The sequence below is a fragment of the Haematobia irritans genome, chromosome 5, assembly GCF_050003625.1.
Source record: "Haematobia irritans isolate KBUSLIRL chromosome 5, ASM5000362v1, whole genome shotgun sequence".
Classification (NCBI taxonomy): Eukaryota; Metazoa; Arthropoda; class Insecta; order Diptera; family Muscidae; genus Haematobia; species Haematobia irritans.
In genome coordinates, this window is record NC_134401.1 from 65404930 (window position 1) to 65421465 (window position 16536).

Here is a 16536-nt window from a genome sequence, read left to right on the forward strand (position 1 = left end):
TACTTATGTTAAATGTTCACCATCCAAAAAGAACATTTTTTTCTTGAAACATGTTTGAGGTGATCATATTCCTTCTCTGTGTGTAGACTGCTTTTATTGTCTAGATGCTACTATAAAACAAAAAGGAATGCCCAAAAAGTACTAAATCTGCCAAAAAAAAAACTAATTCGGAACTACCTGGGCCAATACTTTTGCTCCTAAAATTAAAATATGTTTTAAATTAAAATAGCTTCATTGCACTTTTAACATGTGTTTTTTAAACAAAATTGTTTGGTGAGCTAATACCCAGTAAAAAAATTGGAAGTAGTTCTAAAGACACATCTATAAAAGCACTTCGAAAAATGTTCTGCCATAGATGTTCTATATTTTGACTATACAAGAAGTTAATTTAATTCAATTTTTTTTATAAATCGCTTGTTTCCTATTTTTAATGGATAATTTAAACTTTTTTAGTTCCAAATATGTTAAGAATTAATAAATTTGTACAAATTATTTAAATTTTGTCAAAAAAAAAATCTAAATTTATTCTAGAAAAATTGCGATTTTTTAAATATATTAGGTCAAAGTTTACAGACAAGCGCATTAATACTCATAAAAAAATTAAAAAAATAATTTATTTGGCAAAATATAAAAAAAAATAATTCACATCCAAAACACTAAATTCGGATCACAGCTTAAGAAGTGATGCAAATTCAGTGCAACGGCTGTTGAAATGGTGCACATCCGTCCTATGACAAGCCCATGTCCTGTATTTTTCTGGCATTTGTCCCCAAATTAGAAAGTTTTCGTCCCCAAAAATCCTCACAAAAATCCAATAAATTTTTGACAAATTTTTATGAAGAAAAAAAAAAAAAGAAATGGACTCTAGAGCTCGACCGAAGCATCGGCTTCGGCACTCCGCCAAAAATCGATAATCCGCCACGTTTATCGATTTTTGGCCGATTAACCGAAGCCTTTTGAATAATTTATTTTATATTGAATTGAATCTGTCTCAGTCAAAACATCCAGTACCAATAAAACCTATAACTTTTTAGAAAAAAACCTTTTTATACCCTCCACCATAGGATGGGGGGTATATTAACTTTGTCATTCCGTTTGTAACACATCGAAATATTTCTCTAAGACCCCATAATGTATATATATTCTGGGTCGTGGTGAAATTCTGAGTCGATCTGAGCATGTCCGTCCGTCCGTCTGTTGAAATCACGCTAACTTCCGAACGAAACAAGCTATTGACTTGAAACTTGGCACAAGTAGTTGTTATTGATGTAGGTCCGATGGTATTGCAAATGGGCCATATCGGTCCACTTTTACGTATAGCCCCCATATAAACGGACCCCCAAATTTGGCTTGCGAGGCCTCTAAGAGAAGCAAATTTCATCCGATCCGGCTTAAATTTGGTACATGGTGTTAGTATATGGTCTGTAACAACCATGCAAAAATTGGTCCACATCGGTCCATAATTATACATAGCCCCCATATAAACCGATCTCCCGATTTGGCTTGCGAGGCCTCTAAGAGAAGCAAATTTCATCCGATCCGGCTGAAATTTGGTACATGGTGTTAGTAGATGGTCTCTAACAACCATGCAAAAATTGGTCCACAATTATATATAGCACCCATATAAACCGATCCCCAGATTTGGCTTGTGGAGCCTCTAAGAGAAGCAAATTTCATCCGATCCGGCTGAAATTTGGTACGTGTTAATATATGGCCTCAAACTCCCATGCAAAAATTGGTCTAAATCGGTCCATAATCATATATAGGCCCCATATAAACCGATTCGGCCTGGCCGAACTTACGGCCGTATATACTTGTTTGTCATTATAATATCAAACTACTGAATTTTGAATACTATAATGACTGTTAGTTCTAAAAGAATATTATAAGACATGGACTGAATTACCTTTTATTGTTGTTTTTGTTTAAAAAATGTGCTAATATTGAACTAAAACACACCAAATTTCTTTAATTACAAATTTGAGGAAAATAATCGGCTTCGTCTTCGGCCGATTATTCCTTTGCTTGCTTTTTTGCCGAACATCGAATTCAGCCAAAAAACACCCTCTTAGAGGCTCTCTTGTAGAAAATCGAAACACAATGCCAGGAGACCGATTATGGTCTTTCAAATGCTCGAGAAATGAAAATGGGAGTTGGGCGAACACATATTTGCGAACAAAAATTTTCTTCTAAATACTCATCATCACCGTAATTTTAATATTTATGGGATATATTGTACAAATCAGTGTTGAACACTGACGAGGGGCCAATATTTAGACCCGTGTCCTCTCGAAATGATTTCACAATTGTAGACAAATTTCTTAGCCACTCTGGGTAAAATTATAAAGTAGCCCTTGAGTCCCCAAAATAAAATCATGTGTCCGTTTTTAGTCCAAATGCTCCAGTTGCACCTTTTTGTATGCCGTGGAATAAAGTGGAGCAAACTTTTCTTCTTTAAATTTTGACCAATTGTTGTGCTTCTTTTTTTAATAATAATGCGGAAACAAAAATAATTTAATGCAAACCATTATTGTAGGCCTGATTTATCCTCCACAGTGTGTCGGAGACTCCACAGTGTGGCGCAGTGTATAATTATATTGTATTTACTTGAAATAATAAATTATTTTCGTTATATTGCGCGTTCTGGTTTACGAATTCGCAAAAAAATATATAAAACATTAAAATATTTTGTTTCGCAGCCAATTCAGACACCACTGTGTTGCCGAATAAATTTGACTTTAAAGGGTGATACGGTCAAAATTTGGTCAAGGGAAAACGCGTGTAAATCGGTGAAATCGTTTATTTAAAAAATCAAATTAAATTTCTTTTTCAAGTTCAATTAGTATAAAATGCAGGAAAAATATTCAGTTAGGCTTTCGCTTTTCCAAATCCGAATTGCCGGGCTTCACGCTTGACACCTGCCATCAGATTTTGTACAGCCACCTTGTCCACCTTCTTCGCCGCAGAAAGCCAGTTTGCCTTGAACTGCTTCTCGTCCTTAGCAGTTTTTTTTGGTCTTCTTTAGGTTCCGCTTGACAATAGCCCAGTATTTCTCAATTGGGCGGAGCTCTGGCGTGTTGGGAGGGTTCTTGTCCTTGGGAACCACCTGCACGTTGTTGGCGGCGTACCACTCCATGGCCTTTTTACCGTAATGGCAAGATGCCAAATCCGGCCAAAACAGTACGGAACAACCGTGTTTCTTCAGGAAAGGCAGCAGACGTTTATTCAAACACTCTTTCACGTAAATTTCTTGGTTGACAGTCCCGGAAGCTATGAAAATGCTGCTTTTCAAGCCACAGGTACAGATGGCTTGCCAAACCAGATATTTCTTTGCGAACTTTGACAGTTTTATGTGGTTGAAAATATCTGCTACCTTTCCCCTTCCTTTTGCCGTATAAAACTCCTGTCCCGGAAGCTGCTTGTAGTCGGCTTTGACGTAGGTTTCGTCGTCCATTACCACGCAGTCAAACTTCGTCAGCATCGTCGTGTACAGCCTCCGGGATCGCGCTTTGGCCGTCGTATTTTGTTTATCATCGCGATTTGGAGTCACTACCTTCTTGTAAGTCGATAGTCCGGCTGGTTTTTTGGCTCGATGCACGGTTGTAGACGATACACCCAGCTTATTTGAGGCATCTCGGAGAGAGAGGTTAGGGCTTCGCTTGAAACTACCGGCAACTCTCTTTGTCGTCTCAGCGGCTTCCGGTTTTCGATTTCCCCCCGATCCAGACTTCCTGGCTGTCGACAAACGTTCCCCAAACACTTTAATTACATTTGTAACGGTTGATTTGGCAACTTTTAGCGATTTTGCCAGCTTTGCGTGCGAGTAGCTCGGATTTTCGCGATGCGCGAGCAAAATTTTGATACGCTGCTCTTCTTGCTTGGACGGCATTTTGACAACTGAAGAGTGAATTCCAAAATCAAAATAGGAGCAACATTCTACACACACACACCTTCGAAATGAGGGGTGTTCAGGTTTTCAAAATACAAAATTGAAAGAAATACGTCAAGTGTATATTGACCAAATTTTGACCGTATCACCCTTTATGTCGATTATTTTTCAAACCCCAAATTAAAAATAAAAAAAAAACCTATTCTTAGGGTCATGGTGTCATTAAAGTAAGGAGAACTTCAGTTTCTATTGTTTGAAATACGAATGACATAGGGGACGAGGGCAATATTTTCCTACCACTCTTTTTTAGCCTTCGGTTTTTAATAGGTTAATCAAAATGATGATAGCACTTACGACAATTTTTAGTTATATTATCATAATTCAATATTAACTTTTTGGAGCAATTTTTGAGATCGGTTAGTACAATTGTATTTAATTTTACATTTCAGATTCGAAATTTTATTGGAGTTTCAATATCAAGGAAAGATAAATCAAGCCAAGGGCATCTAAAGCAGTTGGTGGATAATCTATAACCTTTGGAAAAAATTGCCATAATCTATAGCTGAATAAAGCTAAAATTGAAGATACCATATTGAAGAGAAGCCAAGAACAAACATATTGAAATGGTGGATTATTACAAAGTTTTAGATGTACCGCGTTCAGCGACAGAAGTTGAAATAAAAAAAGCGTAAGGAATATCTATTGTAAGCAGTCATAATATTTTTGTAAAAATCTTGGTGTTTCTTTTTTCCATGTAGTTACAGAAAATTAGCATTGAAGTGGCATCCAGATAAAAATCCAGATAACTTAGACGAAGCCAATAAACGTTTTCGAGAACTATCAGAAGCCTATGAAGTTCTATCAGACGGTAAGTTGAATTTTTCAATCATTTTCCCAACGTAGAGATTAAGCCTAAATATTCTTGAGGATAACGAAATTCTAAATACTTTTATGAAACAATGTCGAAATCCCTTTACCTCCAATATACACGTTTAGATCGCAAACGAAAAATCTACGATTCTCGCTCGACCTTGCACAAAAGCAGTTACAGCAGCAATTCATCATACACCTCCAGTGGCAGTTACGGTGGTTCAAATGGCTACCGTTATCGCACCACTAGTGCCAGAGACTACGACGATTATATCCCCAGTTATGGTTCATCAAAGCGTGGTAATCGTTACCAAACTTTCACCTTTAGGAATCTTTTTGAATCCACACCATTCCACAAATTGTTCGGTAAACAAAGTGCTTGCTGGTTGTATTTTATAAACAGCACACAAAGCATCTGTTGCTGCTGGTTTTACTTGTTCTTACTAAATCGTTCTAAAATGGCTAAAATCAAAAGCAGTATCACATCCTCTCACATCAATTGCAATTGACCATTACTGAATATAATTTAAAAATCGCTATCTTATGAAAATAACTTCTGTTTTAAGAGTATGCATCAGTACTTGTACTTGGCTGCGATCCTAATCCGCATACAAATGAATGTGCCTCTTATGACACTTATGTTTGCGTACTAGAACTTTGCCGATGCAGTAAAATTGGCTATTCCAATAATTTTTCGAAGTTATTACCTTAATATAATCAACTAAGTAGGACCATCTCTGCTCGCTATTCTGTTGTCAGAAAATCGTGAGCACGATTTATCTTTGGTACTCACCATCATTTTGTTGTGCTTAGTTCATATAGGCCGCAATGTGTTTCCCTAGTTTTTTTTATTAATAAATACAATGTACAATCGCTGCATCAAATAACACAAATTGCTAATCAGAAAATTACCAGTTTTATTTTACAGTTACTAACACCCATTGATATGTGTTTATTGCAGTTTATTGTCAATTGCACAACTGCTATTAATCACGTCGTCTACTAAATTTGTTTAGTGTTTACTACTAACGAAATCTTTTCGAATTTCAATTGTCTTTGTTCCTAAATTTACTTCCCATATCCAGCATACAAGAAAGTATTCTCAATTATGTTACGACTTCTGTGGGATAATTTCGTCATAATTTCGACATTATAATTGTCGTTGTAACAGGTTGGCTGATAAGTCCCCGGTCTAACAAAGAAAAACACATTTTTTTGTCAAAATTCGTTTTTATTATTCAAGAGCGATTATTATCCCTTCAAGAGCGATACAACGATTATAACGACCTTCCAATTTTTTGATATCATTTTGGTAGTACTCCTTCGGTTTTGCCTCAAAATAGGCCTCAGTTTCGGCGATCACCTCTTCATTGCAGCCAAATTTTTTCCCTGCGAGCATCCTTTTGAGGTCTGAGAACAAGAAAAAGTCGCTGGGGGCCAGATCTGGAGAATACGGTGGGTGGGGAAGCAATTCGAAGCCCAATTCATGAATTTTTGCCATCGTTCTCAATGACTTGTGGCACGGTGCGTTGTCTTGGTGGAACAACACTTTTTTCTTCTTCGTTTTGCCGCGATTTCGACTTTCAAACGCTCCAATAACGCCATATAATGGTCACTGTTGATTGTTTTTCCCTTCTCCCTTCTTATCTTAATCGACATAAATTATTGCATGCGCATCCCAAAAAACAGAAGCCATTACTGTGCCAGCGGACTTTTGAGTCTTTCCACGCTTCGGAGACGGTTCACCGGTCGCGTCCACTCAGCCGACTGTCGATTGGACTCAGGAATGTAGTGATGGAGCCATGTTTCATCCATTGTCACATATCGACGGAAAAACTCGGGAGTATTATGAGTTAACAGCTACAAACACCGCTCAGAATCATCAAATGTGAGCTCGCGCGGCACCCACAGAGCAGAGAGCTTCCTCATATCCAAATATTGATGAATGATATGACCAACACGTTCCTTTGATATCTCTGCTACCTCGATCAACTGCATTTTACGGTCATTCAAAATCATTTTGTGAATTTTTTTGATGTTTTCGTCGGTAACCACCGCTTTCGTCTACTGCGTTCACCGTCCTCCGTGCTCATTTCACCACGCTTGAATTTGGCATACCAATCAATTATTGTTGATTTGCCTGGGGCAGAGTCCGGAAACTCGTTATCAAGCCAAGTTTTTGCTTCCACCGTATTTTTCCCCTTCAGAAAACAGTATTTTATCAAAACACGAAATTCCTTTTTTCCATTTTTTTCACAATAACAAAAGTTGCTTCACAAAAGACGCTCTGTCTCACTAACTAATTGACATACAGACGTCAAATTTTGACTCGAATCATTTGAAGGTTGGTACTATATAAAAATAATATGCATTTAATACTAGAGACGCCATCTTTGTGTCAGACCGGGGACTTCTCAGCCATCCTGTTAACTCCATGGACTTGAAATGTATCATCGGATTTTGCAGAAATCATATCTGTCTAATGGAGGGGTTGCACGAGTGTATAAAGTTGTTTGTTACAATAATTCGAAAATTGCAATCGATGATAATGGCAGCATGAGTAGTTAGCCCGAAATTAGTCGGATCTTTTGTGGAATATTGCATAATTTTCAATGCTGAACTTGTCGAACTCATCTCAAAGCTAATCGACAGCTTCCCCAACAATGGAAAGCGGACTTTGTCATTTTCCACTAATCGACTTATGATGGGATTTAAAAATAGACTACACCCAAAAAATTTTGTTACTCATAATAGCAAAATTGTTTGCTGAAAAAGGGACAGCAGTAGCATGTAGTTGTTTCAGCAAACATTCGTTAGTTGAAATAGCAAACATTGTTTTACAGCTACAATAGCAAACAAATGCTGCTGAATAAGCAAACGTGTTTGCTAAAAGTTTTTGACAAACATCGCTGCTAAAGTAGCAAACTGCGTTAGTTGAAATAGCTAACATTTTTACTGCTATAACAACTAAAAATGTTTGTTGTCCCAGCAACAAAATTTGTCGTTTTTTAACGATATGTTGAAATGAAACCCGTAAATCATTTAAGACTATAACTTCTACATTTATTAAATGTGTGAAATAAATTGAATTCCATCAAAGTATTGCAAGTTGAGTTGGATTGTTGTCCAGGATTTATTTTCGTTTGTTTTTCTTCTTTGGCCTTATACACGCGGATAAAACATAACAATGTTAAGACAATCTGTAATGAAAACTAAAAAAAAAACAAATAGTAGTTACACTAGTTTACACTAAAATTTACATTTGATGAGAGTTTGCTTTTTATGTATTTTCATCTCCTGAATTCGAAAATAGAGGTTAAAACTTTTTTAATAAAGCAGTTTCTGGGATATACTTATATTTTTATAAGGATATCTCGGAAACATGACATACAAAAATTTTATTTTGTAAACTATTTTTATTTATAGGAATTATATTGAACGATGTCATCCAAGTTGACCAATACAATAGCAAAAAATCAAATTGATTCATACTAAAAGCATACATAATTCTCTTAAGGCCGTGGCATTATTTAGCTAAAATAGCAACGTTGTTATGTTAACCTGGTTTTCATACTAACATTTAAGGTGAACTTTGCCAATTGTGATACATTCGGGTACAGTTTAGGTTAGCTATAGTGGCAGCCCGTTATTTCAGGTTCCCTTTAGTCCATTATGATACAGAAGTGTTAAACTTCTTTCTTGTCACTGAGTGCCACCCGATTCCATGTAGGAAGCTCAAAGACAAGGAATCTTCTTTTTATAGCCGAGCCTGAACATAATTTCCCATTGTGATTAAAATTTTAGAGTAGCTTTGAAACTCTCAGAAATGTCACCAGCATTACAAAACTTTATGGTGTTTGGTCGAAACTAGGATTGAATCCATCTCCGTTTGTCTGCACAGCGATATGAACCATTGAACGACGGTTGCTCCCATATATCAATGTATAATAGTAATTTTCCAATCTAAAAATTATTAAAACAAATTATTAAAAACAAAAGGACTTTAAAAGGAATACAATATTATACAATACAATACTTACCAAATATAATAAAAAAAATTGGAAAATATATTCCAAAACAACACAAAATAATTTTTCCCTTTTCCCGGCTTGTCTCGTGTTTTCGTTTAAAAGTGATGCTTTGACGGCGTTGGCGTTTGACATATCAACGTTGACATTTGTCAAAACCAACAATAGGTCTGTTCGCGTACTTTTCAAGCAATAACAATAACAAACAACAAATGAGGCTCATTTCCCCCTGGGCATATATGTCAAAATGCAAAATTGTTTTATCTGAGGGTCCTCTATTCTCAATGTACGACTGTTTATTTGGTTAGTGGCCTTGCGGAGTTACTTGATTTTTCACAAATGAACTTGTTTTATGGTTGGAGCTGCTTGGTGTTGAACTGGACAATTCTAACTTTTAGTGTCACACAAGCAACTCTTTTGCAGGAAACGTTTCCAAGCTTGGCAATCAATTGGTTTACAGTCTCTTTAAAATGTCGACAACTAAACTATTTTTAAATCAATCCTTCCACAGTACAGATAAATTAAATAAATAAAGGAACAACAAATCGTTTTACTATTATGAAAATGTTCATACATTAAAATTAAACTTTCTTTAAGCAAAAGTACTTTATTATAAAAACTTATGATGAAAGTTCTTAATACAATGTTTTTTGTGAATAAAAATTATGACCACGTGGAACAGAGAGTAGTTTATTTGAACTCGCTGTTTGGACATTTTGACTTATCCTTTTTTTATTCATCGTAGGTAAGTTTTTCACATATCTTGCTGGAAAAAATAGAAACAATGAAAATTGTTAAAAATTAACACCATGTAATGAAATATAATTTTTTAATCCTTCATTTTAGCTTGTAACTTACCATATTTAGGGGCATTTTATCAAATGGTGTAAGGAATTCAACTTTTCTTTGGAAAACGAATCTCATAAAATTTGTACCTGAAACAATTAGAGAAATAATGAAGTATTCTATATAAACTCATAAAACTGTGTTGTTATCGATGTGAAGGGTATAATAAAATAAATATTCTAGTTGGAAAAATGACAAAGTTTTAATATAAAACTTACCAATTCTCTATTAAATTGTACGCTGAGGGGAAATATAAAAAGTTGTCCAAATTTATTTGGGTTATTCTGAAATTAAATATATATTTTTTACATTAATTAAAATTATTAAATAGGTTTCCAAAAAATCTAATGAAAAAAATAATAATATGCATAAAAATATTATGGTTAACACTAGACAGTCATCATTCGTCAAAATGACGACACGTAATTTCATTTTCAATTTAAAATGCATTTTAGTCTATTGGGAAATGGTAAATTTAAGTTATACTAATCCGACCGTTTTATGAATTTTTGTGTTATACTACTTAAAACCAAATTGAGTAAGAAAATAAATTCAAGTTTGATTCACTTTTTCGCTCACGATGAAAATTATAGCGTCTTGAAATGAGCCGTAGTCAAAATGACGAAGGATGACGTTAATGTACAAAAAATAAGGATGACTGTACAGGGTTAAAAGAAAGTTAAGGAATCCTTACCAATTCACTATTAAATTACAAGCAAAGGAGTACTAAAAATTTTTCCAAATTTTTAGTACTCCTTTGCTTCTGAATTTAAATATTTGTTTTTTACATTAAAAATATTAAATTGGTTTCCAAAAAATTTGATTAAAGAAATACTAACATAAGGTATTAAAAACCTGTAATTTTGATGATAAAAATGTCATAAAAACGTAAATATTCTAGTTGAAAGAAAGCAAATTTTTAGCAAAACTTACCAATTCTCTATTTTTTAAATTTATTTGTATCCATCTGGAGTTGCTCTGAAATTAAATATTGCTTTTACAACAAAGAAAAACATTAAACTGGTTTCCAAAAAAATTAATTAATAAATAATAATATACATAAAAAATATTCTTTTTAAAAGAAAGCCATATTAAAAAAATACTTACCAATTTATGACTAAACTGTACGCTGAGATATAACAAAAATTTTCCAAATTCATCTGGAATTGAATATTAATTTTTTACATTGAATAGTGAAAATTTCAATACACCTTCAATTTCAACATATTTTACTAAATATTCTTAATAACTTTTTTCTAAACTACCGATAAAATATTAATAACTTTCTTTTAAAAGGTTTAATAAACAAACTCCAATATATGTCTCAAAAATCCAAAATATTCCATGCCTTTATATTCCCATGTTGCATACATGCTTAAAAGATGCAACAACCCACGACAACGCCAACTGTACAACTGAAGCATGCCAAACAAAACCAAGCAAAGCCAAAACATCCCTACAACAACAAAAACACATGTGCCTTTATTGAAAACAACACCTCATCCAGCCAAAAACCATCAACGAATAACAAACACACACACACAAACCACTAAATGAACAAAAATAAAAACCAAAGATTATAAAAGAGGAAGATGGGAGATTGGCTTGCGTCATACCAAATGTTGCATTTACCAGATTAGTTTAATACATGTTTGTAATCTTTTCGTTGTTTTTATTTTTTAAATGAAAAATGTAATTTTCTTAATGAAACAATGTTAAATTTTAGGCAACAACAAAAAAATTACATTTTTCCCTTTATGGAAATTTATTTCGTGCTCTTAATTTCTTTTTATTTGCATTTTAATGCTATGTCAATACTTGTCGTATACGCGTTTGGTTCGAGTATTAAACTAATGTGGTAAATGGTTTGATGTGCTCAGTAGCCAATCTCCCATCTTCCTCTTTTATTATCTTTGATAAAAACAACCCCACGCTCATGTATACACAACAAAACTCAAGTAACATCATCTTTACATTAATCACATTCCACTATGCCGATAAAGATCTCTGTACTATGCATTAGTTCATCGCATCTGCTGACAATTTACTCTAAAATAATATTCGTAAAGGAACACCAGTTTATGAACGATGAAACGTTTAACTTAAAATTTGCAAAATTTTCATGAAATGTTATCTACCATTTTTGACGAAAATGTCTATAAATTTAATTACATGTGAACTAAAAATATTTCATTGGGTAATTTTTTACCAACAATTATTAACTATAGGAATTGTCAGTAAGAAATTGCTATCCACTTTCAAGTTCACTTTTCATAAAAAAAATATTTTTTCATACAAAAAAATCTTATAGTAAATTGCACTTATTATTTAGAAAATACTTTACATTTCACAAGTAGTTTTATAGCATGACAAACGAATATTTAACTACCAGTTAAGAAATTTTTTAAGGAAATTTCCATCGTATTTTGTAGGCCATGAACTAAACGATTGCTACTTAGAATTTGTAAAATTTCCTTTCGAGTAGTTAATTTTCGTTGAAGATACGAAAAATGAACTAAAATTCTGGAAAATTCTTGTAATAAATTATTGTAAAAATCTTCTTAAATTTACGAGACACTTTTTTTCTGTGTAGAGTCCTTTTAGAAGATCTTCATCAAGTTGAGTTTTTCTGCGGCTGTTCTGTTAAAAATGTAGAACAGCCATATATCGACTATCGAAGACATTGACATGTTAAATTTGTCGTTCGGGACAAATATTTATGTTAGCCAAATATTCATAGAAGTTAAGGGTATACAAATCCCATTTAATTAAGAAAATGTAAATTACTAAAAAGGATAGTTTGTTCACAAATGTTATTGCATAATCAAAAAATACGAATTGTTTTTAATTTTTGATGTTTTATAATGTGTACCATTTTACTATTGTCCATTTGACCGGAGTGAATTTATATTTTTATTCGGATCAGCAGAAAATTTCAGCAAACAACTGACTTTCCTGCAAAATAACAGATTGTTTGCTGTTTTAGCAAAAAACTGCTAAAACAGCAGACAGCGTTTGCTATTAACAAGAGACTTTTCTATGAGTGTAGAACTGAAGTTCCATGTTGGCTAAAGAATCGACTTTTGACAAACAAATACTACTCGACTTTTGATAAGCATAATATCTCCCGATAATTTTTACAATTCAGAAATAACATATGTTGTGCTATGCTAATACACGCAAAGAAAACGTGTACCGAAAACGTTTTTCTTTTGTTAGAGTTTTTTGAATTTCTTCGAAAATTTTAAACTTTTAAGCAGGGCTCGAACCCACGACCCTTGGCATGCAAGGCGGGCGTAGCAACCACTGCTCCAAGGTGCCCAACTAAATGTTTGTTTCTGTTGAATAAAGTTTGTTTAATCGGCTCGTGGGCGCCGCAAGCTATGCTATATTAATATAACTTGTATGGATAGTTAGCTATTGATGACAATAACAACTACGTAGCTCAGTGGATAGTGTGCTGGCTTACACATTGCATGGTCCGCGGTTCGATTCTCCGTCCAGCCGAAAGGTAAAATTTTAAAAATTTATTAAATCGTATAATTTCTTCTACTTTGTTTGTATTACAGAAAAAGGCGCTAAGAACTAAAAACCTCGTGGAAGTGCGAAAGATGTGAGGGAAAATGTAATTAGCCAGAAAAGATTGTTTTTTGAGTTAGTCTTTATGAAATTGTTTTTCCATCCTTTTTCTTCCAAATAGACTTCCTTACAGCGAAAAACAAATTAGAAACGAACTTTGTTTGTCTAAAATTTCGTTTGGGAGGAAAGAATTATTTTTTTGCGTGCACACAAAGAAAAAAACGTTTGGAAAACGTGTACCGAAAATGTTTTTCTTTTGTTAGAGTTTTTTGAATTGCTTCGAAAAATTTTTTGTTACAAAATTTTTATTTTTACTTTAGGTCTTTAATAAGGGACATTTTACAGTTCGAAATTTAATATAGTACAATGTAATGTTGAACATTTTTTCGGAATCTTCGGAACATATGTATCTGGAATATATGTAAAAAAAAACAAAAAAAAACTTTGGTCGAAGCAGGGATCGAACCCACGACCCTTGGCATGCAAGTCGGACGTAGCAACCACTGCTCCACGGTGCCAAACTAAATGTCTGTTTCTGTTAAATAAACTTTGTTTATTCGGTTCGTGGGCGCCGCAAGCTATGCTATATAAATATAACTTATATGTGTAATTGTCTATTGATGACAATAACGGCTACATAGCTCAGTGGTTAGTGTGTTGGCTTACAAAGTGCATGGTCCGCGGTTCGATTCTCCGTCCAGGCGAAAGGTAAAAAAATTTTTAAAAATTTATAAAATCGTATAATTTCTTCTACATTGTTTGTATTACAGGAAAAGGTGTTAAGAACTAAAAACCTCGTGGATGTGAGAAAGATGTGAGAAAATGCAAGTAGACAGAAAACAATGTTTTTTTTTTTTTTTGAGTTAGTCTTTATGAAATTGTTTTTACATCCTGGAAAAGAATAAATGTTTATCACAAAAAGTATGTACTTTTCTTCCAAATACACTTCCTTACAGCGAAAAGCAAATGAGAAACGAACATTGTTTGTCTAAAATTTCGTTTGGGAGGAAAGAATTATTTATTTGCGTGTAGCAAGCGTTGTTTCACGTTAGCTTCCAACGTTGTTACAACGCTCAATATTTATAACCATCAAGAATTTCTGACTGGGATCTTTCAAGTTTTCACTGAATAATTTTTATTGGATAAAAGACCTATTGTTGTCTAATTTTCGCTATGTAATTCAGATTTCATTGAGCATATTTGTTTTTATCACGCTCATAATATCAATTTAAAAACTCTTTACGATATTTGTAACTCTACACCCAAAAACAGTGAACCCACCGTGGAAGAAAATGTTGGTTTATTTTAGAAAATTTTAACTAAAATAGTTTTCTAATTGCAACATGTTACAAATAAGTTAATACTTTTTGTCAAATTGAAGAAAAATTATTATAAATAATTAATTTTTTTCTGTAATTATATATAACATATGTTGAAAGAAAAAATTGGATTTAAAAATTGTTAAAATGTCTTTAGCGCTGTACGAAGTTCAAGACAGTTACAATTTTAGTAAAATTTATTCATTTGAGATACTTATGAACTCAATTTTAGCAAACTTCTGGCATTTTACGAAAATATGAACTATTTAATTGTTTAGTAAAATTGTGCACTATATTTGTATAAACTTTTTTTCTTATTTTTAGTTCACGTCATTAAAGTTAGCAAAAAAATATTCAAATAAGGAACATATTGTGCAAAATTTAACTAAAATCAACTAATCTTCATGAACTAAAATAAAGTTTAGTTGGCATTAGAGCCCCTTTTTTCTGGGTGTAATTCTTGAAAGAAATAGTACCACAATCAGAACCTTATGTCCTTAATATTTTCTAGCATACAAAACAATTTACATCTACTTTGTTAATTTGAGAATATAAGATAGCACAATAAGGACACCATAAACGACTCGACAAATTTACAACAGCGGCGGGATTTATTGTTAATGTTTGATAAGAGCTTTGGAATATGTGGAAACCCTTATTCTGGCAGCAGGGGTTAGATAAAAGTGCAGTTTTGTCCATATTTTGACAGAAACATGTAGAAAATAAAAAAGGCTAAAAACCGCTAAAAGGTCATGTAAAAAGCTTGTAGCTAAAGACATTTTTTCCGTTAAATGACTTAAAATAAAACAGATCTAGAGGGGAAAAGGCCAAATTGTCAACGCTGTCCGGAACAGCGTTGCCAGAATTGTTTCACCGAAAACCGCTAGATTTGCAAAAAAAAAAAAAAAAACTAAGAAAAGCTAAAAAATAGCTAGAAAAAAGCTTTTTTTTTTTTGTATCAAAAGTTACATTTTTGATTGAAATTTAGCAAACTTAAAGGCTTTATTTCACTTAAAATGCATATTATTTTAATTGTATTCATTTTAATTCTACTTCTGTGATACTAAAACAATATTTAAATCGTATTAGCTCTGTTTGCGTACTCGATACATTTTGAATACTATCACAAATTTTTATTAATCATCAACAAATCCAATTGCACTAGAATTAGAAAATATAAATATCATTCGTTTTAATTGGTTTAAAACCGCTGAAGTAATGATAAATTCGTGAACGTGTATACTTCTACTAATTTTACCCAAGAGAATAAAACCCATTCTTACTATTTTGCAAGTTTATACTGAATAACTTTTATTGGAAAATTACCTAAACAAACCTATTGTTGTCCAATTTTCGTAAACCATTTCATTCCATTAACCCTCTAATGCCCCAATTTTTTCTTACATACACTGAAAAAAGCATGTCCGGTTCCAAAGATTTTGTACGCTAATGATTTTGGTATTGCTTCCGAATTGGAATTTATTCGTTTTTTCAGCTTTTTCTTCGTGAGCTATCAAAGAGCTTTAAAACGCGCTAACGACAATTTAAATTCCAAATTCCAAATTCAGATCTCGACTTAAAGTAGAAATTATTCTATGTATACGTTTTTAAAATAAAGTGTTGAAAAACATCTTATATTTTTGAACGCTTTTTTTGTCTGTGGTCAAGATACAAAAACTCCACAAATTTAAACACTTTTTCTTTAAGTTTAAGAATATTTTAGAATTGACCCTAGCCTTCCTTCATGTAAAGATACCCATTTTTAAGTTGAATCACTTAAATATAAGGACAAAACGACTTTATCGGCTTTTGGACAAGGAAAAAAGTTTATATAAGAGGAATTCACAAATGCTATTATAACCATAAGCGTAGGAAGGCCTCTGGGGAGGGGGCTTAGACCCCCCCAGAAAAATTTTAGCCCCCCAGAATTTGAAAACCTATTTACGATTTTACATTTTTATAAAAATTAAACAAGTATATACTCGTACAACGCACAAAGTTCCAC

General features: G+C 33.2%; 1 protein-coding gene across 8 annotated transcripts in view; it reads left to right on the top strand.

The window, feature by feature from the left end:
• mrj (DnaJ heat shock protein family (Hsp40) member B6 mrj) overlaps positions 1-16536 on the top strand; it is a 191191-nt gene that overhangs the window by 169357 nt on the left and 5298 nt on the right. For 7 of the 8 annotated variants that reach the window (XM_075313924.1, XM_075313928.1, XM_075313925.1 and 4 more), the window contains 3 exons: positions 4339-4577; positions 4648-4757; positions 4886-5125. In XM_075313924.1, the coding sequence (XP_075170039.1) occupies positions 4513-4577; positions 4648-4757; positions 4886-5125 (415 nt within the window). In that variant the 5' untranslated portion in view covers positions 4339-4512. The remainder of the gene's footprint in view (positions 1-4338; positions 4578-4647; positions 4758-4885; positions 5126-16536) is intronic. The other variant, XM_075313931.1, reaches the window with a different exon arrangement.